General features: G+C 44.4%; 1 protein-coding gene across 1 annotated transcript in view; it reads left to right on the top strand.

Moving 5' to 3' along the window:
- The first annotated feature begins 9,681 nt into the window (after nucleotides 1–9,681).
- Mpped2 (metallophosphoesterase domain containing 2) overlaps nucleotides 9,682–26,550 on the top strand; it is a 173,814-nt gene continuing 156,945 nt past the window's right edge. The window contains 2 exon segments of the mRNA XM_038331194.1: nucleotides 9,682–9,795; nucleotides 9,797–9,810. Coding sequence (XP_038187122.1) covers nucleotides 9,682–9,795; nucleotides 9,797–9,810 — 128 coding nt within the window.

The raw sequence follows: 26,550 nt of genomic DNA, 5'->3' as shown, positions 1-26,550 counted from the left end.
CTTTAAATGTCCCCAGTGTAACACTTAGATACAGCCTCAGAGTGACAGACTGTTGGGCAACCCATAGAACCGCAACATAACTAATTACTTTAGAAATATTTGTCTATATCTTTATATGTAATAAATATAATAATGTAAATACATACTATATTATATAAATATAAGTATAAATAATATATCTACTATATTATCCACCATATGTAATAACAAATGTAATATTTTGTCTGATACGTGCTAGACATCATTTATTAAAGATGGCAAGAATTAATGTCTTGTAAATTTTAAAATTTTCATATCGTCCTTGCTTGTTATATTTCTGCTGCCAAAAAAGCTAAATCAAATTTACCTTGTCTAGTATAGTCATTATGAAACTTATTTCATGAAGTAAAATTTCATCCATTCTAGTATGTCTGCAGTCTTTCTCAGCCATGTATATTTTTGTTAACCAAAAAGAAGTTTTAAATAAAACAAATCCCCAAATTATTCTTATATTTATTTTGAATGTGTCACAAAAAGACATATCCAAAGATCAGATTAATCACATGGGTTTCTTTTGAGAATATATCTTGACAAACTATCTTTGTAAATATTTAGGTACCAGTTCTGTTCAGATTTCTTTTTACTTTGGAATCCTACTGTATTTAAAGTGAAAAGCCTACAAGCGGGCCAGACATTAGCACAGTCTTTAGTTTCTCACTGAGAAAATAATTTTCTCAAACAGTCTTATATTTCTGGAGACATTGGAAAAACCAACTGAACTATTTTAGCTACATGAAAAGTTCTGATGCTCCCAACGCCAGCCTTATGACGTCACTTCCTTTCTCGCAGATCTGGCATGGATTTTTCTTCAGTGTGTATTTGACTTACTCACTGATGCGTTCTCTTCTTTGCTTTTTCATTTATTGATTCATGTGGTCATTTAACAACTGTTTCCAAGTGTCTTTGTGCACTGTACCTAGGCGTGGAGGGTAGAAAGAAATGTAAGGCATAGTTCTTCAACTTTGGCCAGGGGTTACAATAAAGTACCTGAAACAACTTTAAAAAGTGAGAACAATGGGGATTCAGGATAGTTAAAAAGTAGTTTATTTGTTGCATGTTCATTTTTCTCGCACCTCAGTGGTAGTAGTAGGAGCTCTCTCACTTCTAGTGACACTTAGCCTAGACTAGATGAAATGATTGTTAAAAATGTAGACAGCTTAAAGACAAAGAGAACAGCTATAGTTTTTCACGCGATTTATATAATTTCATTGGAATTATCCAAAGAAATATGATAGTTTTAATGATTTTATTCCTTTAAAAGATCCACAGGACAGCCCAGATGTTATTGACGGCTGTTCCAGGAGTCTTTCTTTCAGGGGCTGCAGCACTAATTCCAACAAAGCATTGATCTTTTAAAGGAAGCATCGTTTGTCCCTAAGCCTCCATCCAAGTTGTCCCTTTTTTTCCCTCTACTCTTCTTTCCTAAGTGCATTCTGAAAAGATATTTTTCAGGGTTTTATGATGAGCATCAGGAAGTGGATGTGGTCAGGATCCGATCGCTTTAATAGAAGTGTTCAGGGTGTGCACCTCTATTTGTGGATAATAACTCAAAATGTAAGTTCAAATCCACATAACAAGAATTACTTGAAAAGTGACTGCCTCTTCTTCCTGATTCATTTAAATTCACTTACATTTCTCTGGCTTTTTGTTTTAGCGGTTCAAAAGAAATAAAAATTCACAGCCCACATACAAGCTGGTCATTGCTGGATAACTGTTGTATAAACAGGGACCCAGTAAGGTTGACTTCTTACGTGGAAGATTTCAGTTTTGAATATTATCTCCCTCAGTTTCCCTTACGCAATAACATGTTACAAACTCCCACCAACTTTGTAAGGAACCACACACTTGACTTTTAATCGCATTAAATATCCTGTAAACTGTGCCAGCAGAGCACAACACACTGCTATCTGCAGCCTGTGTGCCCATATTTAGATTCCAAACTGTGTTCAAACTAGTTCAACTGTTTCGACTGACTACAGTGTAAAGGGGGGGCGTGGGGGGTGAGTACACAGTGATGTTGGTCGAAATAGTCTTAAAATTCAAATTATTTACATGAGAGGAGTGTATTGCTGGAAACAAAAACCAATGGCTTAAAAAAAAAAAACCATGGTTCTAGTCCATGTCATGGTGGGCAGAAAAACAAAACAAAATATCAAAGTGGCCCTTTGCCTCGTCTTTGGCACCTTTTAATGTCAGTGTCACTTGGTGTGATCTGTGCTGGGCCAGGCAAGGCACTGTCCTCGCCTCTCAGCACATCAGACGTGCAGGGACACCCTGGGCACGCCTTACAAAAAAGGACATCAGTAAGCCCATTTCCCCTTCATTTCTGGCTGAGCAGAAGAGATGGGTTACTTAAAATTCAAGTGTCAGGAAAGTCCATTGTAAAAGGGAAATATTTTCAAGCGAATTCCGTTTGATTTTTTTTTTTTTTTTTTTTTTTTTTTTTTTAAAGGAGGGGGGGTGTTTTCCAGCCTCTCTCCCTTCCTCTCCAGATCCTGGAAACCAATTAGTCTCAGCGCAGAGGCCACAGACCAGGTTGAAATGGCTCCTTTTTTAATTTTAGGGGATATGATTTCAGCCAGGACGTCTAGCCAGTTGCCACCAAGTGTACTAAGCACACGTTTCTCTCTCGTGCACAGACACAGGAGCTGCCTTCGGAGAATGCAGATTTTTTTTCTTGAGTCTGACTCCTAGAAAGGAATTAGATCTGGTCGCTTTCCAAATCCTTCAGCTCTGACAGTGGCATAACATCACAAGGCCACCTCATCTTTCAGACAACCGCGCCAACCAAGTTTACTAAAAAGCCGTCTGTCCCAGCATTTCAGAAGCTTTTCCCATCCTTACCCCGACCCCCTTTTGCATATTCCTAGTGTTCCACCTCCATCCCCACCCCCATCCCCCGGTTTCCAAAGTTGTAGAGAAAAATTGGAGTAACTTCGATTTTAAACTGGTTTTTAAAGTGCAGGTCTTTGGAAGAGGGATTCAAAGGGGGGGGGGGACAAAAAATAGAACCAATTAAAGCCTTTGCCTAATTTCACCTTCTTATTCAGAACCTGTCTTAATTCTTGAAGGTCAAAAATCCTTGTCTTTGGATTGGCCTTTCTCAGGAACAACATTGCAGAGCCAAAGAGGGCTGTGTGTGTGTGTGTGTGTGTGTGTGTGTGTGTGTGTGTATCGTTTTAGAAGCTCGAGGAGAGGGGAGACTTGATACCCCGCAGGAAAGCCTCAGATCAGCGGAGGGGAGGGACCCTGAGGTCGTCTCCCTTGGTGTGATCCTTGTGCCCCAGACGCTCCTCCTGCCCCTGCAGCGAGTTCTGCGCCTTGGAGCTGTGCCAGGACCTCTGACAGAGCCTGGCAGGTTCACGAGTGGGGGGCGGGGGCTTGGTGTTCTCTTTGCAGAAGACGCCCATCTGGGGGGCTCCCCTATGTTCCTGGCGCTCCATGGCCCGCCCCCATCTCCCCGACCCCTATCATTTTAACGCTGATCACACATGGTGATGAACTTGCAGCTCAGCTTCCTGCCGCCTGCTTGACCCAGGAGCACCAGCAGCCTGCGGGCCTCGCCCTCCGCTCTCCCTCCTCTCCTGGAAACCCCGCGGCCTCAGGGCGCGGGTGGGGGGTTTTCGAGTGGGCCGGAACTACCGCAGGGGAGTGCAGGGCGCGGGGTCCCGGCAGGGAGCTCACAGAGAGCGGCGCTGGGGGCGGCCCAGCTTCCTGAGCTGTGCTCCTTTGACCCCCAGTGGCAGTCCCTGTCACTGCACCGCTCGCGCTCCCTTCTCTCGCCGCGCCCTCGCTGCCTCTCCTCGCCCCCTCGCTCGCCTCTCCTCCCCAGATCGAGGCTGCTCCCGTACTCTCCATCTCCCCCCTCAGCGACCCCCGCTCCCCGCTCGCACCTGCGCCCCCACTCCACCCTCCAGCTCTGGATCGGCGCCGGGGACCTCCGGGGTCGAAGGTTCTGGCCCGCCCGCGCCCCTCGCCCCTGCCGCCCCCAGCGCTGCTCCCTGCCGGCTTGGGTGGCTCGGCGATGGCGTCGCCCGCTTATCAGGGGCGCTGAAGGCATCCGGGGACCCGGAGCACAGCCCGGGAAAGGTAATCCGCCCGGGGTAGGGAGGCGGAGGGCGGGGGAGGGGGGAGGAGGCGGCCGGCGGCCGGTGCCGGGCGCTGAGAGGAAGGGAAAAAAAAATGCACACACAAGCGGAGCCCGGGTGAGAGGTGCCTTGTCAGAGGGCGCGTGCGAGGGCGCGGGGGCTGCGGAGCGCGGCGGCCCCGCCGACCCTGAGGTTGGCCGAGTGAGCACTTGAGGACCCGGGGAGAGCAGATTTGCAACCCCCCAAGCGGAGAACGAATTTCTTTCCGTAGCTGTTCTCCCTCCCACTCCCCCATCTCGCTCCCCTGTCTTCCCTTTCCCCCTAGCCCTCGGCCACCGACCTCTCGGGTCATAACCTCCCCTGCCCCTCCTCCGCCGCGGTTTCTCCGTGACTGGCGGGGGTGGTGTCCGCGAAAGCCCGCGGCCGAAGCCCCGCGGCGGGGGATGGGGGGTGGGGCCCGGGAGTCCGAGATCTGTTTACTAGAAAAGTCCCCGGGGTCGTGCACTGCCGCTGCCCCCGGCCTAGGCCCGCGTGCTTTGTGTCGGCCCCGAGCCCCGTGCGCCCGCGGCGGCCCCGGGCCAGGTGCAGTGGCCGGCGGCTCGGCGCAGCTTTGTGCTCGGGGCGCCCGCGCGCGCAGCGCTCCGCGCGGAGCTCTCAGCCGGCCCCCGCGCCCCGACCTCACTCTCCGGTGTCGGCAATCGCAGCCTGCAGAGCGAGGGGGGCTGGGAGGCGGGGTACGGTAGCGTGGAAAAGTAACCCTGGCCCGCCCAATTTTCTTTTCTATCTAAACAGGAGTTGGGTTTGTTCTTTCTCTCTTTTTATTTTTTTTTTCTATTTACATTTACATGTGGCAAGGTTGTCTTTTAAAATATCTTTCGAATCCGGCCTTTTGCGGCCTAGAGGTGAAGGGAGCATTTTTGTTTAAACCTCGAGGTTCTAGAGGGCGGTTGAAATCCCCACCAAGAAAATAGCCATGGAAAGATAATCAGTAGAGTTGATTTATAAGCGCACCCCCTCAACACACCCGGAATAAGAGCGAATGCGGGTCATGAAAAATGTTGTAATTGATTTGTGATGGTACAGACACTAACAGGTCAGGGTGGTGAAAACAAACATAAGTTAAACTGGAAAAAAAGACTTCCAAAGAGAGGCAAGGCAGTGGCTTTCCACACCCCCTTCCAGCCTGATGGTCGGGTCCCTTCCCTGTCCAGCCGTTCTGGAGAAGGCGCCTGGCAGCTCCAGGACACAGACGAAGGAGGCGGCTGGTTGACGGTGCGGACCCGGGCTCCTGCCCCTGTCTATGTGCTCGGAAGATGCCAGCGCGTTCCGGAGGCTTCGTCCCAGACCAGGGACCACGTTGCCCCGCCAACGTGCGGCGTCCTCAGTCGGTTCCCGGCGGAGGGAGAGGAAGATGGGGGCAGATGCTTAGCCGACCCTGGGGCAGTGAGTCTCGGGTCCGTAGTGCCGCCTTCGGCAGCCTTGACCGTGGCAGCCGGGTACTCAGCGCCCGAGGAATGAAGAGGGAGTTATGGTCAGGACCAGGCAGGGAGAGCTGACAGGGCAGGGCAGGGCAGGGCTTGTGTGTGTGTCTGTGTGTGTGTGTGTGTGTGTTCGCGCGGGCGCGCGCGTGTGTGCGTGTGTGTGTATGTGTGTGCAGTAGCTGTAGCCCCCACCCCATCTGCCCACCCTAGATTTAAAATAAACAAACCAATCCAAAGTAGAGAATCCTGCGCCCCCCACCCCCCACCCCACCATATATAGACTCCACGCTTTGTCAGAGGCTCAGGAGAAAAGTCGTGCCCTCCCTCTCCGAAAGAATGTGCCAGCTGGGTGTCAGCAGTGCTGGAGACAAGTTCAGGTGTAAGTGTGATTGGAAGGGAGGGAGTCTAGTGGACAGAGGCACGTGGAACGTTGTCAGCATCTCCAGAAAAATAACCTAGTGGAGCCACCGCGGGAAGGCGTGTGGGCATCACTCCCGCATGTGGGAATGAGTAAACTGGAAATGGGCAGAAAAGAGTAGGGGCGTGAGTTAAGAAGGTTTCTGGATCTCGAGGCAGAGGGAGGAGAGAATGAAATTTGGCGGGGGTTGGACCGGGGGCGAGCTCCAAAGTCCCTCCACCCAGCTGGTGGTGGGGCGGCTATCTTTCTGATTAAGTGAGCATCGTTATTTAAACAAGGAAAGAGAAATCCAGGGCTCATTTCTCCTCAGTTTTTGCTTGGGCGGCGCTTGAGGAGAGAGGTCAGAATTGTTGCTATGAAAGTTTAGGTAAATCGGCGGGCCGACTGCTGCCTAGGAGGTGGAGACAGTTATTTAAACCTTCAGTTTTTAATCCCTTCCTTGCCAGCAAGACTTTAAGAGGTTTTCCAAGTGGCTTCCTGGAAAAGAAAATTTCCAGTCTTTCCGCTTAAGGGACAGAAGTGACTGCTGTCTAGGAAATGCTCAATGGCTCACGTGGGTTTTTTTTTTTTTTTTAACTGAAACTCTAACAGCAGCGTAAGTGCTTGGCAGTGACAGTCCTGTTTAGGTTTTTCTTTAGGCATTTGGCATCTTGTGCTGGGTGCCTTTGTTTGTGGATAAAATGCATTGAAGTATAAAATTAAAAGAAGGAAGCTGCTCCCTTTAACTCTTGGGAGTGGAGGATGTGGTCCGGAGGGTTTTACAACCTGAAGATGTGAAGCAAGGCGATAAAGCTTCTAAGATGGGGTCCTTGCACTGTTAAGACTTTCCCCAAAACCTCAAGTGGAGTGAAGTGATTTTGTTTATGGTTTTGTCACCAAGAGTCCCCCCTCCCCCAGTCCCACACACACCAATCTTAGGATATGTTCATTTCGAGGTGTGTGTGGAATTGAATATAGCACTAAAAAGAAAAAGAAAAGGCAGCCTTTTCTTGACTGGTCTGTAAAGGTGCTGTAAGTTTTGAAGCTCTCTGCCTCAGTCTGACATTTCCTTCAAAGGACTCCAGAATTAAAGAAGATAGACCCGGCAGGTGTACTGTTTCGATAAAACATTTGAAAGGGAAGAAGGCAAAGATGAATTCAAATGATGATGCCAGCCCACCCATTTAGCCCTTCAGAATTGCAGAGGTCTGAGCTTCCTGATTGGAAGAGATATTGTCTGCCTTGCTGGAGGCAGGGGTGCAAAGAGACATAGTGTTTCCCAACAGAAAAGTGAAAATCTGTAGGGTGACTTTAGGACGTAGTGGACCATTTAGAAGTGGGCTCTGTCATGTAAGTTCTGCCTCTTGTTGGCTTTCAAGTGGAGAGGGTTGCCATTCTAGCCCTGTCAAGTCTGTAATATTCAGGACGTTCTCTTCTTTCTGGCCTACACTCATCTTAGTTTAATTAGTAAGTTTTCTCTCCAACCATTTAGATTCTTTCTAGCAGGGGTGCAGATACACTGAGGGTCACAGTGTCTAGACGTGCATTTGGTTTCATTTGCTGCTGAAACGTTCTGTACCTCACACAATAGACAATTGATGGAAGGAAAATAAGAATTGCTAAGTAATTTTTATAGCACTCTCTAATTTATATGCAAACACTGAGTTCTCGTATTCTGAAAATGTGTATTTTCCCCCTCTATGCTTTGATGGCTAACATTCTTTTTAATGACAGTCATTTCTCTAACAGGAAGATGTTTTCATTTGTATTTACTTTTCAGCGCCACGCAATTATGCAGCCCCGCGCTTCAGCGGTGTCTCATTACTTTGTGTCTCAAAAGAGAATTACAGGCACTTAGAAACAGGACTGCAATTTGAAGCAGGTGTTGTGTTTTACTGTTATGCAAATAACAGTAAAATATAATTGTGTAGGAAATTAAGGAAACAGCTTGCAAACTTAGTAGGAAAACGGCTCCATTCTGATTCGTAAGCAGTTCTTTATATATACCTTCCATCGGAGGCGCAGGGCAGGACTTGACTTAGCTATCCTACTTGCCCAGAGCGCCTATCAACGAGTGCTTGGTGGGGAGCCATACCTCCTATAAAGTCAGGAAGAAGGAAGATAAAACCAAGGCGACGTTTTGTTAAAAAATGCCAGAACACCAGGCCTCCTTTCTTGGCGTGGGAATGTTCTGGGAACATAGGCCAGGTGGGTGTAACCTCACTTGCTTTTACTGATATGAAAAAAGCCACCATTGAGCAGAACACTGTGGAATTCTTAGCCCAGCTAGCATATGGAGGACTACAGGAGCCCCGGGTTGCAAAAGTAATAAAATAAATGGCCTATGGCAGGCCATCTGCCTTTTGGTTCGATATTTTAAGGTGTTTCATGCCAAATTTCAATCATCTAATCTTATTATTCCTAATATTTTTATTTGAGATAGCAGCTAAGATTTCTGGAGATTAATAGTGAACATGGCAAATGAATTCTGATCCAGAGTGTTTAGAAAAGAGTGCAGGTTAGCCAAGGGTTAGTCAAGGAGTATGGGGTGCCTCTACTTCCTCCAATTGATCATGATCACGACAGCTTTCATGCAAGGGCTGCTTCCCTCCATCTTTGAATCATCTTGCCGTTCAAGCAGATATTTTCATTTCTGTACCCCATGCAGCAATTAATGCATTGACTTATGAAAAAAAATCAGAACTGCTAAAAATTTCTTATAGAAATGAGACCAGCTAGTAAGAAATGACATTGCCACCAAGAATGAGGGCTACAGATGTCATGGCTGCCCTCCCTAAATGCTCCCATAGGGAGAGAAGAGGAATAGGTCGAAGTCACAAAGTGACCCGACTAGTTGCACCTCTGACATTCCCTTGAGTAACTTGAGAATTTAAAGAAAGTGTGCCTTGGTTAGCCAGAGAGAAGGTAAGTGTGTATACAGGGCATGGTGTATTTAAGAAAGTGTTTTCCAAGACAAACTTGCATGTAAACGTGTTGCTTCGCATGCATTTGGCAGCTCAGGTGTCCGTTAATGAGCACAGAACCTTGAGTTTGCATTTGTCATTGTGTCCTGTGGATCATCGTAGCATCAAGATTCCAAGTGATTGTATAACGTGATACCAGTTTTGTAAGAACCAAATATTTCAATTAGCAGCGAAGACTTGGTGGCGTCTTTGAGCACAAACCATTTATAGCTAGACACCATGGCAACTGTGGATTTGGCCCTTCTGCAATTCATGTGAAGTGCCATAATTATAATTAGAGAGGAATTCTTAGTTTGAACTCCATTGAGACAATCCACTAGCATCTAGTGATGCCGGAAAGGGTGTAGAGTCCACTCTGAGGGACATACAGCCAACAGTAGACTACAGTTACAACCCAGAAGGAAATAGTCCCAATTCAGAGTTTTTTTCTGAGGCCATTGATATCTAGATTCCAAACTTAATGTATTTTAGAACTGCCTTACTCCTTGTTCTTCTTTTTAAATATATATGCACACATACATGCATATATGTTTTGTCTTGTTTTCGTTTTTTGTTTCTTCTTCTAGAACTCCACAGCAGTATTGATGAGTAGGGTCCTTGGATTCAGAGATTGGCTGAAACACACACCATTGCCTGCTTCCCAGCTTTTGCTCCAGAGAGTTGTGAATTGCTCATGCCTATAGGGAGGAAGGATGGCACATGGGATTCCTTCTCAAGGCAAAGTTACCATCACGGTGGATGAGTACAGCTCCAATCCCACCCAGGCATTCACACACTACAACATCAACCAGAGCAGATTCCAGCCGCCCACATGTCCATATGTAAGTATTGCTCATGAACGCTAACAAGAAACAATAATAACAGTCAAGAAAGGAGAAGCGAAGTGAAAGAAAACTGTTCTCTAGGCGTTCCGCTAGGGAGAGTGGAAGTCAGTGATTTCCAAAACAGATGGGTTGGGTATCTGTGGTTTCCCGTGTAGTCCAGGAGAAGGCCTTGCATCTGAGTAATTATTCAGATTTTTACAGCATGTTCGGCCACAAAAGCACCTTAGGTCTTCAGAGCTTCTGAAGGATTCGGATTAACTTGTTCACATGTTATGGATAAGAACTAAGAGGCTAGGTATTTTCCTAATGGCTCACGGTGAATTTTGGTGCTGTCTTCTCACCCTCAGTTTGGTTTGCTTTACCGTTGTATTCCTTACTTCCTTCGTGAAGTATTATTGAAATTTCTCCAATGTTTTCTTGCACTTCACCCCACTAAGCCTTCACATTCAGTTGGGGAAATATGCCTAATTGGCACTAATGGTCCAGCTACTGCTAAATCCATTGTCTCTCTTGTTGCCAGCGAATCATGGGTTGCATTATCTAAGACTTGAACAATATGGGGGGGAAAGGCTTAAACAGAGTGGAACAGCTGGTCTCACGAATTGTATTTTCCTTTCACTCCCTGATACTATGGAATACACATGAAGCTTTCCGCTGTGTAAGGAGGAAGTACAGGAGAAACCCAGAGGAAAAGACGTCACAGCCCCTGGTCACACACCAACTTTTGTCTGGTCCTCTGCTGGCAGAAGTGCCAGGTTTTCAATGGAAGGGGGCAGAAGGTCACCATCCTCTCTTGTTTATTCAAGGCCTGGTGCCCATCCTTCATGAGACCCCTTCCGATGTCTAACACTGGCCTTTCATGGTGGGACTGAAATCTCTTTGAACACTATTTGTAGTTGGGAGGGAGAGGAGGTTAGGATTTTGTTGACTGGTTTTTTACTTCCTGGCAGAATTGAACCCAGGGCATGCCCAAGTCACAGACTCTTTCCTTCCAGGGATTGTTTATGTTTAAAAAAAATAAAAGTAACTCCTATGACCTATCCACATGCATGCGCTTCTCCAATTCAGAAGCATTAACTGAACAAAAAGGTCTTTTCCCTCGATTCCCTGGTTATTAGTGTAAATAGTGGGATGATGTTTCTATAAGTATGTTCTAGAAAGCTGCTTAAGGTACCTGTGAGGTTTATGCATAGTAGGAAAACAAAAACAACAGGCTTGGAAAGCAAAAAGGAAACAAACAAGCCAAAAAAGAGAAGAACATAAACATCTTTGCAAATGGTTGTGCTAAGCTGTTTCTAAGAGCTTCCCGCTGGCCTTCCGTGAGAATCTGCTTGTGATTAGGAGGGATGGCTGACAGAGAACAAGACCGAAGTTTGTAGGTGAATAAGTCTTCTCTTCGTTAATATGATAGGTTTTCTGAATAATACATGTGTACTTGTTTCAAATACTCTTTTTATTGTTTCCGTTTCTTCCCCTTCCTTCAAACATGTCATGAGATTTGCGCATGGCGTACTTTAGGGTCTTTTTAGCTTGCTTTGGCAGACTGGTCTTTGTATTAACGGATCTCAGAGGACGCTGTGGATCCTGTTTCCAGTGAGACTGCTCTGCCCAGATTCCGTGGGAAATGACTGCGAAGCCCAGCCATTGCTTGGCTCTGCAGATATCCTCTTATTTGCTCTTGCCCACAGGAGTCCTCTGGTAAACTGAATGCTGAGGTAGTTTTTAAATCACATAAGCTTAGAACTGATCTTATATCTAGCTGTGAAAACTTTGAAGGGTCAAATTGTGTGTGTGTGTCTTTTTCTTGGGGACAGAAAGAAAACTCCCAACAAGGGCAACAAAAAAGAGGTTTGTAATGGCAACCTAGACAGCTGTGCAGCCTGTCACAGGACTCCAGCCTGGGAGTGCAGGCCTCCTCCCAGGTGGCTCCATTGTGAGTTTTCCCCATTCATTAACCACTCAGCTTGGCTTCCTCTCACCTGAGAGCCCTTGGGCCCTTCTGTCTCAGTGCCTTTGAGTTAGCTGATTCTCACAGCTGTGACATTTTCTTCTCTGATTATCATATGCTCTGAGGCTGGTTTCGTTTCCTGCACCCACAGGAAGCCTCCTGTCCTCTGTCTTGTTATACTGCTTTCCCAATCTAGATGGATTCTGTCCACTTCAACATGACACCAATAGGCTTTCCATTCTTCCATTTCATAGGATTCTCTATTATTTCCCTATCTTATCTATCTATCCATCCATCTATCTATCTATCCATCCATCCATCCATCCATCCTTCCATCCATCCATCCATCCATCTATCTATCTATCTATCTATCTATCTATCTATCTATCTATCTATCATCTATCTATCTATCTATTACTAACTTTTGCTCTGCAGGTTGATGGCCTAGCATTATGACAGCCCCTGGTAGGTTGTAGGAGCTTGGGTGTCTTCCTTAACTGCAATATATTCTATTTTGGTTGCATTAAAAACATTACTCTTTGTCTAAATAGAAATTTAAAGTGACCCTAAAGTATTTGTGAGATATTGAGCCTAAAATTTTCCTTGATTTGAAAAATTACATGTCATGGCAGAGTTTTGCTGCATTCCTATAGCTAGTTTGTATTTCCTACTTGAAGCATTACACATTTATTTTGCTCTGGATTCCCCAAGCATTCATTTTCTTTTCTCACTCCCATGTAAATCTGTGAAGACCTGAGATAGATACTAGGACTCTTTGTCTCCTTTCGTATGACCTAGTGGTAGCAGTGGGTATTGTCTCACCTTAATTAAGGAATTCTTCCTTTCCCACTTAACATGGTTAGTCTCAGCTCAGCTTTGTGATCAGCTCTTTTCCAGTTACTCCTTCTGATCAACTTCCCTTCCTCGGACATCAGTTTATTCATAGGTAAATAATTACACCGAATGAGCGGTTTTGTCTTTAAACTGTGACTAATAAAGCAAAGCTTTGTTTGCAAGGTGCCACTCTGAGGGACAAAAATAAGCAAGAGTCAGTTGCCATCATTTGAAGCCCACCTACTCTAGAGCTGGTGAGGTTTAGATTTAGTCCTTATCTATAAATTCCAAGATTGCTACCAGACTTTCTAAGAAGCATCTCTTTGAATTTGCTTCTGACATAGGATTTTCTTTTCTTTCCTTTTTTTTAAAAAAGTAATCCTATCTGACTTTAGAAAAGAAAATCAAAGCACAGCTGGAGTTAGTAGACCAACATTTAGCCTAGAATAGGAGGCCTTTCTTGCTCAGACTCTTGATTATCCTGACGGATGAGAGGACTGAAAACCAACAATTAGCAGGTCTTCATCTTTCCTGAACAGAATGTTGACAAAGTTATGTAGTGTCTTTAATGATGATTAGAGAAGGCATTAAAGGAACCATTTTGGGTCTGAAAATGTCATAAAGACTTTGTGTTTTTAATGACGGGAGGCCTAATCAAATAAGTTGGTAAGGCCTCCAGCTCTGTCAGGGTTAGCACTGGGAATCCTACTTTAGGAGGGGCTTCTTGTTCCTTGCAAAATAGGATGGTTGGTCATACTACTGAGGTTAATTTTTCTTTTAAGGGTTGGCAATTGGAATGTGAACTCAATTCTGTCTCCTGTTCGGGCACTTGTCCTTGACCACACCTCAGGTACGAAGGCCCCAGGAATTTCTTTCTCCCTTGGTCTTTATCAGAAAAATGGTATCAAGTAGAGGCAGTCACCACCAGTGGAACCCTATTTCCTTTATCATCTTAAAAGGCTGTTCAAGTAAAGGGGAACAGGATAATTCTGAGTGGCCCCCGCAGTGTGCTCAATGCCAGTTGTTATCAGGAATGCTTGTTTCACTGATTCCAAATTCCTGATTCTAAACCACCTTCATCTAGTCACTGATAAGTTTTGTCTGGTCTTCTTCAAGGAATCACTGGAGGACACCGTGGAGGCTTTTCCTGGTGGGATTTGGGGTTGAATTTCCTGTGTTGTCAGCGTCAGCAGGAGATTTTGTGTCTGTCAGGATTGTAAACAGGCAGGAAGGTCTCTTCACCTCCAGTTACACCGAGGGAGTAGCAGTTCCAATGGGTAGAAATCCTGTGCCATGTAGCTGTTCAGTGAAGACCACCAAGACTTTTCTTTTCTTCTCTTGGGCTGGACCTGACTTCTGTGCCCCGTTAATGTCTCAAGTTCTCCTGCTGGCATCATGGCTAAAATAGACATGTGCTAACTAGGATTGTCACAGACTACTTCAGCAGGTGCGGGAAAATGTGACAGCTAAGAATGAGCAGTTGTGCTTGTTACTGGTTTGCTGGAAAAATTTAGGGTCTCGGTATCATCATCTATGAAGAAGGCTTCGTAGCACTCTTTTGGGGGTGTGGGCCCTGTGGGATGTGGTACCTAGCTAAAGCAAGGCCATCACTGGAGGATGGTCCTTGAGATTCATAGCTCAGCCCAGCGTGTACTGCCTTTGTTTCCTGATCCCTAGTGGGTGGAGATATGATCAGGCTCCCGCTGACATGCCTTCCCCATAACAGTTGACTGAGTCTCACCAAACCATCAGTCAGAACCAGTCCTTCCTCTTCCAGTGGCTTCTTTTTGAGTCTTTGGTTGTGAGAACAATAAAAGTAACTAATACAATTACTACATCAAAATGATGTTTGCTTATGTATATGTATATAAAAGGGTGGGAAGGACAAACACTAGTTTTACTGATGATCACTTGGTTAACTACTTCTTGACATTTAATACCTTTGTATTTTATATAATTCTATTTTCATTGGAATTAATTTTATAAAAACTGTGGTATCTTTATGCTAATTTTTCCAAAAGAATGATAATTGTCTCTATATGTTATGTTAAAAGCTTACTTCAACGTACATCTCCTTTCATTGGGTCTCACTTAGCTTTTTGGGTAACACTCTCTTCTAGTTTATGATGCAGTCTAGGAGTAAGCCAAAGGATATTCAACTTGTTCCAGTGTTGGAGGATATCAGTCATACTGTCTCCTTCCTATACCTAGCAACAAAGAACTTTAAAAAATGTTTTGGCTATTTGACGGTAATGTTTGGTATATGTGTGTGTGTGTGTGTGTATATGTGTGCGTGTTTGTGTGTGTATATGTGTGCGTGTTTGTGTGTGTGTATATGTGTGCGTGTTTGTGTGTGTGTATATGTGTGTGTGTGTGTGTATATGTGTGTGTGTGTGCGCCCAAGGTGCATGTGAGTGTGACATCAGAGGACAACCTTCAGGACCTGGTGTTCCCTTTTTACCTTGTTGGGAGGGGGTCTCTACTGTTTCACTCTCCACTGGCCCATGAGCTTCCAGAGAATTCTCCTTTCTGCTAAGCTTCTGTATCTCCCTTATTGTGGGTTCCAGAGATTGGGCTACTGTTGTTGCTCTGTTGTTGGGCTTGTGTGCCGAGGCAGATGTTTCCCAAGGTGAGCTGTCTCACTCCCCCAGTTAGGAAAACATTTTGAGCAGTGTCCAAGCCCATTTTGAGAAGACAGCAGTGTGTGTAGTCTCAACAGCTTGTTGGCATGCACACAGGTGCTGTTTCAGGGGACTTGAATTCTGGTCCTGTTGGGGTCACTAATTAGCTCTGCAATCTTCAGGGAGCTAGGCCTCTCTGAACTCTGGGCTTCTCACCAGCTACCAGGTTGCGAGAATATCCTCCTTCTTTTCTGGAATTTCTGTTTCTTACGCCTGTCCCTCCTTTTTTGGTCTATTTGAAATTAAGAACATAAACCCCCATCGTTAGTGATATTCTGTGGGGAAAGAATATTAGTGGGACATTGTGGAGATGCTGTATGGGAAGAAAGAAGTGAGCTTGAACTCTCACTCAGGGAGTGGGGGGCAGGAGCAGGGCGGGGAAATAGTATCAATAAATGAAATAATAATGTCTGGGGTTCAGCAAACTCTCAAACAAGGTAGATGTTTATTCTTTACTTCAGGGGTGAACTATGTTAACTGTTTGTACAAAATGTAAACATATACTCTCTCAGAAAGCCGCATTCTCTTTCTTAGTATGGATTTATCACTGACCTGTATGTTAGCAATGACCATAGTTTACAAAAGTATTTTCAAATCTGAAGTTTACCTTGAAGAGTCTGAATGGCCCTTTTAGTTTGCGCTCATGCAAAAACAGTGGCTTTCTTTGCTTTCCCTCTCTCGTTTTTGTTTTGTTTTGTTTTTTAAAGCATAAGTCCTTTCTCTGCACACACTCCCAGGGTACCATCTTGTGGTCTGTGACATTTGAAGTTCATTTTGAGCTAACTTTCTCCCTCTTTTACAGATCTCTTTATTGGCATTCAAGAGCTAGAGACAATCTAAATCTAAGATTGGGTATTTTGTCCCCAAGGACTTATTCGTAGACCCTCACTTTGTGATTGTGTAACTTGGTAGAAATGTTATGTCTTTCTTTGGCTACTGGGCTAATCATGGAGGGGAAAATAATTTAACAAATAAAACAGATCATATCTGAAATTAGATCTAGATGTGTGTGTGTTGTGTGTGTGTGTGTGTGTGTGACAGAGAGAGAGAGAGACACAGAGAGAGAGATTTGTTAGCAATGAGTATCAGTTTTTTCCTTTCTTACTGGAAACTTTGAATATGTTCCTGTCCTAATTTATGTTTAGTGTTTGTCCCATTTGGTGTTATATGCTTTAAAAAGGTAAACAAAGGCAAAGACGGCTCAGAGGATAAAGGTGTTTGCCACTAAACCTGATAAAGAGCTTGATCCCCAGCACTCGTGTGGCGGGCGGAGAGAGAACTGATTTCTGCAGGTTGTCCTCACACTCCCACAAGCCTGCTATGGCACGGATGCACCCTACCCCACTCCCATTAAATAAATAAATAAAATGTAAGAAAAAATGCTTTGAGAATGAAGATGCCAACTAGCAGGAACGTGTACTAAGGAGGCATAGTTCTAGTGTTGCACTTAGAGATCTCAGCGAGAGTGAGTTATCCATGTTCCTGGGTTGGCTTCCTTAATGACAGCAGGATTCTAGGTCATAACATGGACTCTGCTCAAACCCATTTATTTCTTGTGCACACAGCCCATGAAATCTTCCAGTCCAAAGATTTGATAATTCTTGGATGAGGCAGATGCCTTTTTCCATCTTGCTGTGGGCTATTTTGGCATTGACACTGGCTGGTTGGAGAGTGGTTACGCTGACTTGGTTTTGGGAGTCAGTATCGCAGTCCCGAGATTCAAACCTTTTACAATCTGTGCACATAGTTAAAATGTTTCTGCAGCAAGACATAAAGCTGAAATCAAGAAAAAATTAACTTCACTAGCTAAGCAGCCTGAACATGCTTTTCTAATTCCCTGAAAGATTTAGCTTTTGGCTGTGACATAGTCGTGTAAGTCTTGAGTTTTGAAAAAAAATCCCCATTCTGTTTCAATTGCATGTGCTCTAACATTTAGAGATCACACGAAAGCACCAAACCACACTGTGTGATGTGTATGAATGGGGTTGTAAGTGAGTGTTTCACTCACGTGGAGGTTACAGGTCATCTCTGCAGTCTCTCCCTGTCCCTGCAGTTCACTGAGTGACTGGACTGGCTGGTCACTGAACTCCAGGGACCTGCCTTCCTTCACACCACAGTGCTGGAGTTGCAGACCTGTTTTGCTGTGCCCAGCTTTTACGTGGGAACTGTGGCTCAGAACTCAGATCCACACGCTTGAGAGGCAGCAAGTACTTTACTGAGCCCACTCTGTATTTTATTTTACAATTACAAAAATCCCCACTGCTTTTACCACCATGTGTTTAACATATTCTGTTTTAAAAACTGACTCCGTGTTTGTGTATTGGTCATGCTTGGATCAACGTTGTGTATGATGTTTAAATATTTGTGTTTCTTCAAGATTTATATAGTGAAATTCTAGCCTCTAAATCGTAACATTACAGGGTGGAGCCCATGGGCGGTGATTTGTCCCTGAGGATAGAGTTCCTAAAATTGGGATCTAAGGAAGACCCTTGTTCTTCCGTCATGTGAGGCTGTAATAGAAAAGTGATCATCTCTGAATCAGGAAATGGACCTTCATCAGATGCAGTCAGCCTTACCCTTGAACTTCCTGGAGAACACAGCATATGTATTCAAAGATCAGAGTTCTTCCTGGCTGCTGCAATGCCCTGGCCTTTGCTTTCACATTAGAAAAGGATCAGCAGCCAGGAACTTTGGTCAGCAAGGAGATGAGACAACCACACCGGTGCCATGGCTTTTTTGAGTTCACAGCATGACTCAACATACCTGAAAGTCCACAAATGGCCAGGACAGAAGTTTTTGGTGTGTTGACCTATTTTGATCTCTGAATGGAATGATTTTTTTAAAAGGCCATTTAGGTGATTCAAAACTTTATTTTGGATTTTTTTTTTGAAGTCCATTTGACACGTCGTGACCTACAAACTGGCTTTTGAGAAATATAGGAGCATTTGATGCTGTGGTATCCTAAGTTCACCATCTGTTGTATCCAGGAGATGTAGCATGTGTCAGAACCCCAGCTCTGATTTCTGCAGGCTAACTGGTTTTCATCCAGTACTGAATCTTACGTTTTGGGCCTGGCTGGTATTACTGAAACCCCATTTTGAGCTAGAAAGGGAAGAATGGGGAAAAGTGAATGTTTGGTGAGACTGTACTTGGAAGAGTTACTTGCTAAAGAATGTTAATTTCTATTTTTTTTCTGTGCGGCAAGTCTGTCTTCCCATGTGAGACAGGAAGGCATGGGTGTTCTCCCTGAACTCCAAACTCCAACAGCGCCCCCTGAGAATCCAGAAGGGAAACAATAACCCCTGGAGATGGTCTCCTCCACCCCCTGGCCCTTGATGATTGGTAGGGGTTGGTTTCCTCTCCCCATCTCTCCCCCACCAGGATGTTAATGGCCATGGCACACTTCACTGTTTGTCTTGGAATTTGATACCATCATCTTGGCAACCAAACTGGGGACCTTTATTGCTTGGATTGTTTGTAATTTGCTGTTAATTATCTGTTTCCATAAATTCTTCACTTTGAGAAAAAAGAGAATGTTTTGAAATATTTCCTCCGACATGTAAGCAGGACTTCTTTCGTTTTCTGTGGACAAAAGAGAAAGAACCGAGCTCTTTGGTAACTCAGAGCATCAAGTGCCCTGGTTTTCCCTCTGCAGGCTCATGTAGATCCTGCTAATTCAACCAGGATTTGTGCTGAAAGGTCTCCTGCGAATTCTGTGTTAGTGAGAGGAACCTTGTTAGAAGGGGAGCGGGGCTGGGGCGGAGGCAGGGACAAACAATTTAACTTTACATAAGGGCTTTGCTTGGTTCCAAGCTTTTTATACCAGGACTCTGTTTTGTGTGTGCTGGGGGTCGCCTGCTTTCAGCTGTTCCCGCTTCTGAAGGTTGAAGCTGAACAGCTCAGGGCGAGAGAGGCTTCTGCTTACCTGCCTTTACGAGGTGTTTATTTTGTCAAGTGTGGAATGAAAATGAGTTTTCTTGCCATTAGTGCACATTAGTCGTGAGCCCGTGCTGCACAGGGAGGGCTCGCCACATTACACATTACAAACACACGGTGCGGTTTCCTGAGGTGCTGGACCCCAGACTGCAGGAGCCATGTTGCAGTCCTTATCTAAATAAAGGGCTACTAAGTGGTGGGGGTGTGGGAAAGTGAGCTTGGGTGCTTTTGTTTTAAAGTGGGGAGCTTTAGAATGGTGTGATTGTTGCAGAGCAGAAACATGGGCACAATTAATAGTATTTGTAAAAATGTAAACATTCGAGTTATTAGGCCACAGTATAGCCAGACTGTAGCCTACCCCTCTTTTGTCCCCTTGCGTGTGTTTACCATGTTCTCCGCTACTGAAGGCTCATCTTTATAGGAAAAGTCTGTTTATAAATGGTTAAGAGTTGGGGGAGGCCTGGAGAGAGGGAGTATGTGTGTGTGTGTGTGTGTGTGTGTGTTTATGGGCACATGGTACTGTGTGTCGTGTAGGTCAGAGAACAGCTTGTGGGAGTCAGTTCTCTCCTACCATGTAGATCCTGGGGGCTTGAACTCTGGTTCTTAGACTTGATAGTAAGCATCTTCACTAACTGAGCCACCTAAAGCAAGCCTATGAGCATCTTAGTGTGCCCTCCAAAATAAGTAGTCACAGGAACAACAAAATGAGTAAGGATACTTGTGATCAAGCCTGGGAGCAGAGTTTGACCTGACAGCACCTGTGTGTGTATATTCTCACGCGCACCCATACCCACAAGTGAGTGTAATTAATTTATTTTCCAGTACTGCTGAAAATACATGTGTGGTGTGTGTGTGGTGGCATGTTCCTGTAAGTCCAGCTCTTAGGAGGCAAAGGCAGGTGGATCTCTGCGTTTAAGGCCAGCTAAGGCAAATGGAGTAAGACCCTGTATTTAAAAGAAACAGTATTGGGACATAGAGACAAATGAATGAATCCTCAAAGGGAGCCAGATAGCCTGGCTAAACTGAAGTTCAGTTCAATGAAAAACCTTATCTCAAGGCAGTGAAGTGGCCTGCACTTGTGTGCACACGGCCGCTAATCTCTTTCCCCAGTCATGTTCATGTAACACACACATTATATGAAACAATGCATATAAAAGTATAATATATATATATACATATATATATTTCTTTTAGAATTCAGTAAAAAAGCATAAACGAGGTAATGCTGAGGTTCTTTTAGATGATGCATAGTTATTAGTACCGTATGTAATGCTGTACATGTAAAATGTATGCAGTTGCTGTTTTTAATAATGTTACCATGTTTGCTTCTGCAGCATCAGCATCTAAGCCTCAGAAGCCTCCATGGCAGTAGCACGCACATCCCCATGACTTCCTTCATGCTCTTACGTTAGGTGTGCTAAATGTGTTGGGACATTTTTAGGGTTGTATCTTCCTCTAAGAGATCCTGAACCAGGATAGAGGGCGTGAGTCTTGGTGACTTTATTGTCAGACGTGGACACAGTAAACACCTTGTACCACTAGCCCAGTGTGTGTGTGTGTGTGTGTGTGTGTGTGTGTAGGTGGATGTAACTCTGACTGTGCCTGTCACTGAAGTTGTGGAACTGCTTGGGTTAGGAGGTTCTTCGCAAAGTCTTAAGCAGACATGATCAAGGTCTTGACCCTGGTGTCAGGCAGAGTCTAAGCATTTTACTTTCATTATCCTCTTACTTGCTCTAACTGCTTTTTTGAAAGTATCACATATGAAAAACTTTAGGATTAAATAAGCGTTCAACAATAATGACTTAGCAACTGTTTATTAGAATAGAAGATTGGGGGCTAGTGGGAATTGGGGAACAAACACCTTCTGATTGCTCTGGGGGAGGCTGGGAAAAGGATTTAACACTTCAGATTTTTTAGAAGCCATTAAAAGTCTGACGGGATCAGATGACTTGGCTGCACATCTGAAACATGAGACTCTTGCCCTAAACCATGCAATTGAGTTAAGCTCAGAATCCAAGGCCTCCCTGTAAGCCTGGCCTCTGGGTGAGCCACATTCTTGATCACAAAATTATTTCCTTTGAGAAGAGCAAGACCACAGAGAGGTTTTCATGGCCAATTTAGTCTGTATGTTGGTGCCAGGCAGACATTTGGCAACAGTTAGTGCCAGCTTTGGTGAGATGTCCACCGACATTTCCCAAGGTCTTCAAAGCTGTCTGGATTCAGCGCTGACATTGAAGGAAAGCTGCATTTGAATTCCAGCCCTCTAGACACTCTTCCCTCGTTTCTGTTTCTTTAAAGTGATATGGTAGCGTGGATGCAGGAGGTCAGCAAGCTGGTCCTCTGCCCTCAACTGCAAGGCTCTGAGTGAGCCTGGGCTGCTCACTTTCTCCTTTTGCCACCTTGTATGAATATGTATGTATGTATGTATGTATGTATGTATGTATGTATGTATTATATATGTATGCATGTGTGTATTTTCCCTGGAGAGGGAGTAGGTTCTCATGTAGTCCAGGCTGGTCTTGCACCAGCTACGTAGCCAAGGATGACCTTGAACTCCTGCTCCTCTCACTTCTGCTTCTCAGACACTTGGAGCGAATGTTGAGCTCCCACACCTCGTTTGTGTGATATTGAGGATCAAACCCAAGGCTTTGTGCATACTAAGAAAGAGGTCTACCAACTGAACTGCATGGCTCGCCCCTCCTGTCACTTTTTAGGGAAACCCTCCCTCCGCTTCTAACTGGTGCTGACAAGCAACAAGTAGGGCTTTCCCTTGGTCACACATATCAAAAGTATATTTTCTTTTTAAGATTTATTTTATCTAGTGTGTGTGTTTAAATGATGTACAAGAGAACATCGGATCCTTCGCAGCAGCTGAAGTTATAGAAAGTCATGAGCTGCCTGACGTGGGGTGCTGGGGTCCAAGCTTGAATTCTCAGGCAGAGAAGGAAAATGCATCTTTTCTAACCTCTGAACCAACTTTGGAGTCCCCAAAGCATATCCCCAGGTGTGATATCTCCCACTAGACTGTAATCTCTGAGGATAGCAGCTCTATTGATTTTTAAGTTTTGGTTTTTGTCCTTTGTAGCCCATTTCACGGTCTCAATTAGAGTCTAGACAATCTTCGGATTCTTGTCCAATGGAGTTGGGCTTTCAGGGACTTGAAGAACTAGTATGTGCTTCTCCAAGAGGTCCGTATCACCTTGTAATGTCTTCTTCACTTGAAGACCATGTACTTGTACTGGACAGTGTACTTGCCTATAAAAGATCGCAGGTCATCCTCTCAAGTGTTTTTTAAAGATGGACCTAAAAGTATTTATGGAGTTCCTACACTAATGCTACATCTTTCCTGACCTCAGTTGACTCTAATTTTGATTGTAATACATTTGCTTCTAATAAGTTGAAGATTCGCTTTCAACTGGACCAGTGGTTCTCAACCCTCCTAATGCTGCGGCCCTTTAATACAGTTCCTTATGTTGTAGTGGTCCCCAGCCATTACATTATTTTTGTTGTTACTTCATAACTGTGACTTTACTACTATTATGTATCATAATATAAATATCTGATATGCAACCCTGAAGAGCTGGCGACCCACAGGTTGAGAACCGCTGAACGAGACCCTAAAGATTTGAGGTTCCCATGTTGTTTTGTAACTTTAAAGGGGAAGCCTTAGAAAGCATATTGTTTTAACTCAGTTATTCCTTGTGGATTGATCCTGTTGGAAGTCAGTGACTGTCTATTGAGGGTGAGCCGTATGAGATGAACTTATATCTAGCTATTCCAGCCCTCTTCCTAGGAGTCTGACGAACAACTCTCTACTCTGTGGAGTATACGTGAAGCCTGAGCAAGAAGATGACTTATCTGTGAGGACAGGAGCCATGCATTTTGTTTAAGGCAAATCACTTTTATTCTGTATTTCTGTGCTTTTAGCAGCTCTCCTGTATTTTTTGAAATAGTACACTCATTCCTTTGTCTCACATTTTTTAGTAAGTTAGTAAACAAATTAATGGGTTTCAGTATGTCTTTTTCATACATATATGCAATTATACTTTGTTCTTATACATGTCCCCTACACCCCTCTCCCTGCCTTATTGGTTCCTTTCTGCATTCTTAAAACTCTCATAGGTGGGTGTGGTGTGCACATCTTTAATCCCATCACTCAGGAGGAGGAGACAGGTCTAGGCAGAGTTTGGACTCTGGGAGTTCAAGGCCAGCCTGGTCATCTACAAAGAGAAAAGCAAAACAAACAACAACAAAAACTCTTGCAGAGCCGCTGTCTGGACAGAGTCTGTGATTTGGGTTGGATACAGATAAAACTCTGATTGCAACTTTGGTGTTCTAGCAACTAGAAGCCTTTAAGAGATGGACTTTAAGGAAAACCAAATAAAAGTCAGTAAGACTGCAGTAGATACCTAAGTAGGAGCCACCAAACTCTAGAATCCTGTGATACCAGATGGTTAGAAGAAAAGTCCCTGGGGGAGCAAAAATAGAAAACCATGCTCTACAGTTCAGGTTTAAGAAGTTTTACCTGGGTAGAGGCAGTCAAGGAGAGAAGATAAGAAAGCCATCGATGTTGCATGGCAAGCCTTTGTGGGTAGGAAGTTTTTAATTTAGGCAATGGACTCCGGGTTTTTCCCCAGCTTTTCCTGTGGCTGTGGCTGCCCCGATGGGTTACGTAATTAGCCTTTCTGAGATGCCCTTTGGTTGAAGGTCTAATTGAGTCTCTGAACTTACAAGCAGGGTTAGAGTGGGTGCAGCTTTCCGCCCTGCAGGTAGGAACCCTTTGATAGACCCTGCCTCTTTGAAAAGTGCCGATAGCAACTGGCAGTGGCATTGTTTGGACAAAGCAGGCTTTAGTAATTGAGGAGTTAGTCCGCCTTTAGTATATGACCATCTCTAAGACAGAGAAGACACCAAATCCACACGTGCAATTTAAATGAGCCCGTATTGTGCGTTATAAATATGCACCGGATGCCAAGGAGAAAACACCGGAACACTCTCGCAGGATGCTGTTAGGGCCAAGCAGAATCTCATTAGGGACAGCTTCAAAGATCAGTTCGTCGTGTCCATAAAAACAAGTGTAAATTATCTGGTGCGTGCCTGCTGTTAGTGGCTGTGGTGCTGCATTATGCATGACTCGAGATTGCACAGAGGAGGGGCTGCATGCAGCTCCACAATATATGATTTCTCCACCTTTTTTTTTTGGTGCTGAGTCTACATTTTGGAAATTTATTGGTGTGTTTCATTTAATGGAGAATGCCATATATAACTGGTGTCTGCATTTTTGATGAATTGGCGTCAGTTCAGAGAGGCATGATAAGGTCTGAATTGTTTATATGAACCGCCAATCTACTCAGATTTATGTTTCTTGTTTGCTCACATGTGGAATCGGGTGAGTACAGAGGAAGGTTGTCCTTGTACACAGAATTCGAGGAATTGGTTTCAGACATGCTCTCTCCATCTCCATCTCCATCTCTCTCTCTCTCTCTCTCTCTCTCTCTCTCTCTCTCTCTCTCTCTGTCTTTTTTGAAGTGTGAGTATTCAGGGATTTAAGAAAATGTAGTTAAGTTTGACATAAAAGGCATAATAAATAGTTTTGAAATAGGTTTTGAGGTCTAGAACTATGTTCTCAGCTCTACTGCTTGAGGAGCTAATCAATAGGCTAGTGTTTGGAGCACGGACTGTAGCAAGTGTGAGTCGCTTTCTGTCAGAGCAAGTGTGTGCTGCAGGTCTAGGTATGGGCTCTGGAATATGGGAACATGCAGCACCAGGAGAAAACCCCCAGATAAAAGAAATTATTAAATGTGTAAATGCTCCCCAGGAGACGGAGTGACTTGTGGCCGCAGGTTTTTTTTTGTTTGTTTTGTTTTTAACTCAGTTTTTGCTTATGTGTCGATCCTATTGTTTGTGGTTTGGTGAAGTTTACTTTCCTGTTTTCTCACCTATGAGTTGGGGGAGATAGTTCTGTTCCTGCAGAGGCAGTGGAAACGTTAAATGAGTTGATTTATATATCATATCTACATTTCCTGGGGTGTAATAAATTTGGATGTTATCACTGATAACTTGTTAGGAGGCATCAGGCTTCCAGTGTGGTCAGGAACGTATAGGTGTGCAACACCAGTGTGGTCAGGAACGTATATGTGTGCAACACTAGTGTGGTCAGGAATGTATATGTATGCAATACCACTGTAATCATGGATCTATAGGTGTGTAACACCAGTGTGTCCCGGAATGTATACATGTGCAACACCAGTGTGATAAGGGATCTATAAGTGTGCCAATACCATTGTGACCAGGGTGCTATAGGTATGCAACACCAGTGTGGCCAGGAATGCATAGGTGTGCAACACCAGTATGGCAAGGTGTGCAACTCCAGTGTGGCCAGTGATCTATAGGTGTGTAATACCATTGAGGTCAGGGATCTATAAGTGTGTAACACCAGTGTGGCCAGGAATGTATAGGTGTGCAACACCCGTGTAGCCAGGAATGTATACGTGTACAATACCGGTGTGGTAAGAAATGTATACATGTGCAACACCAGTGTGGCCAGAAATATATAGGTGTACAACACCTGTGTGGTCAGGAATGTATACGTGTGCAACACTAGTGTGGTCAGGATATATATGTGTGCAACACCAGTTTGGCCCAGGACCTATAGGTGTGCAACATCCTGAGCCTGTGTTTCTAAGCCTGTGTGCTGTGAGTGAGTGTATACTCCTGCAGGCTGAGAGTAAACAAACTCAGGGAACAGTCACCTTGGAGATACCAGGGAGATCACATTAACTATATTTGTGGTCCATATGATAGAGAGAGAAAACTATGAGGTCTTGGGAAATGGTAAAGAAATAGCATCAGAGACTGCTCTTCTTTCTCTTGGTGGGAGACAATGTCTCTGTCTCCCCTTTGGGGTGTATGTATATGTTTGTATGTGTTTGGAGCCTAGGCCCAGAGGAAGAAAAGCAAAACAACAACAATAACAATAACAAAAACAACAACAACAACAACAACAACAAAAGCCTACTACAGTACTGAAGAGCAAAAGAGCAGCTTTACTCGGTGTCACATGACTTAACCCCACGACTGTTCATTCTGGCGCCAGTTACTTTTGGTTTTGAATTTACAACTTGGCAAAATCTCCCCTGATAATCCTGGATATCAGCAGTTCCCTGTCTTAGAGCAGGCGTTCTCTGCAGACAGGATGACTACCGGTTCATCTTGAATCGCCTGTGGGGCCCCTGAACCCATCATTATTAAATGCATCTCCCACTTGTCACTGAAGTCTTCCATGCTATTTCCTCTGTTATTTTGGCTTATAGCCATTTTTTTCTGAACCCCCACTTC

The sequence above is a fragment of the Arvicola amphibius genome, chromosome 5 (genome assembly GCF_903992535.2).
Source record: "Arvicola amphibius chromosome 5, mArvAmp1.2, whole genome shotgun sequence".
NCBI classification, from domain to species: domain Eukaryota; kingdom Metazoa; phylum Chordata; class Mammalia; order Rodentia; family Cricetidae; genus Arvicola; species Arvicola amphibius.
The sequence above is the reverse complement of the archived record's forward strand: the minus strand, read 5'-3'. Positions and strand labels throughout refer to the sequence as shown.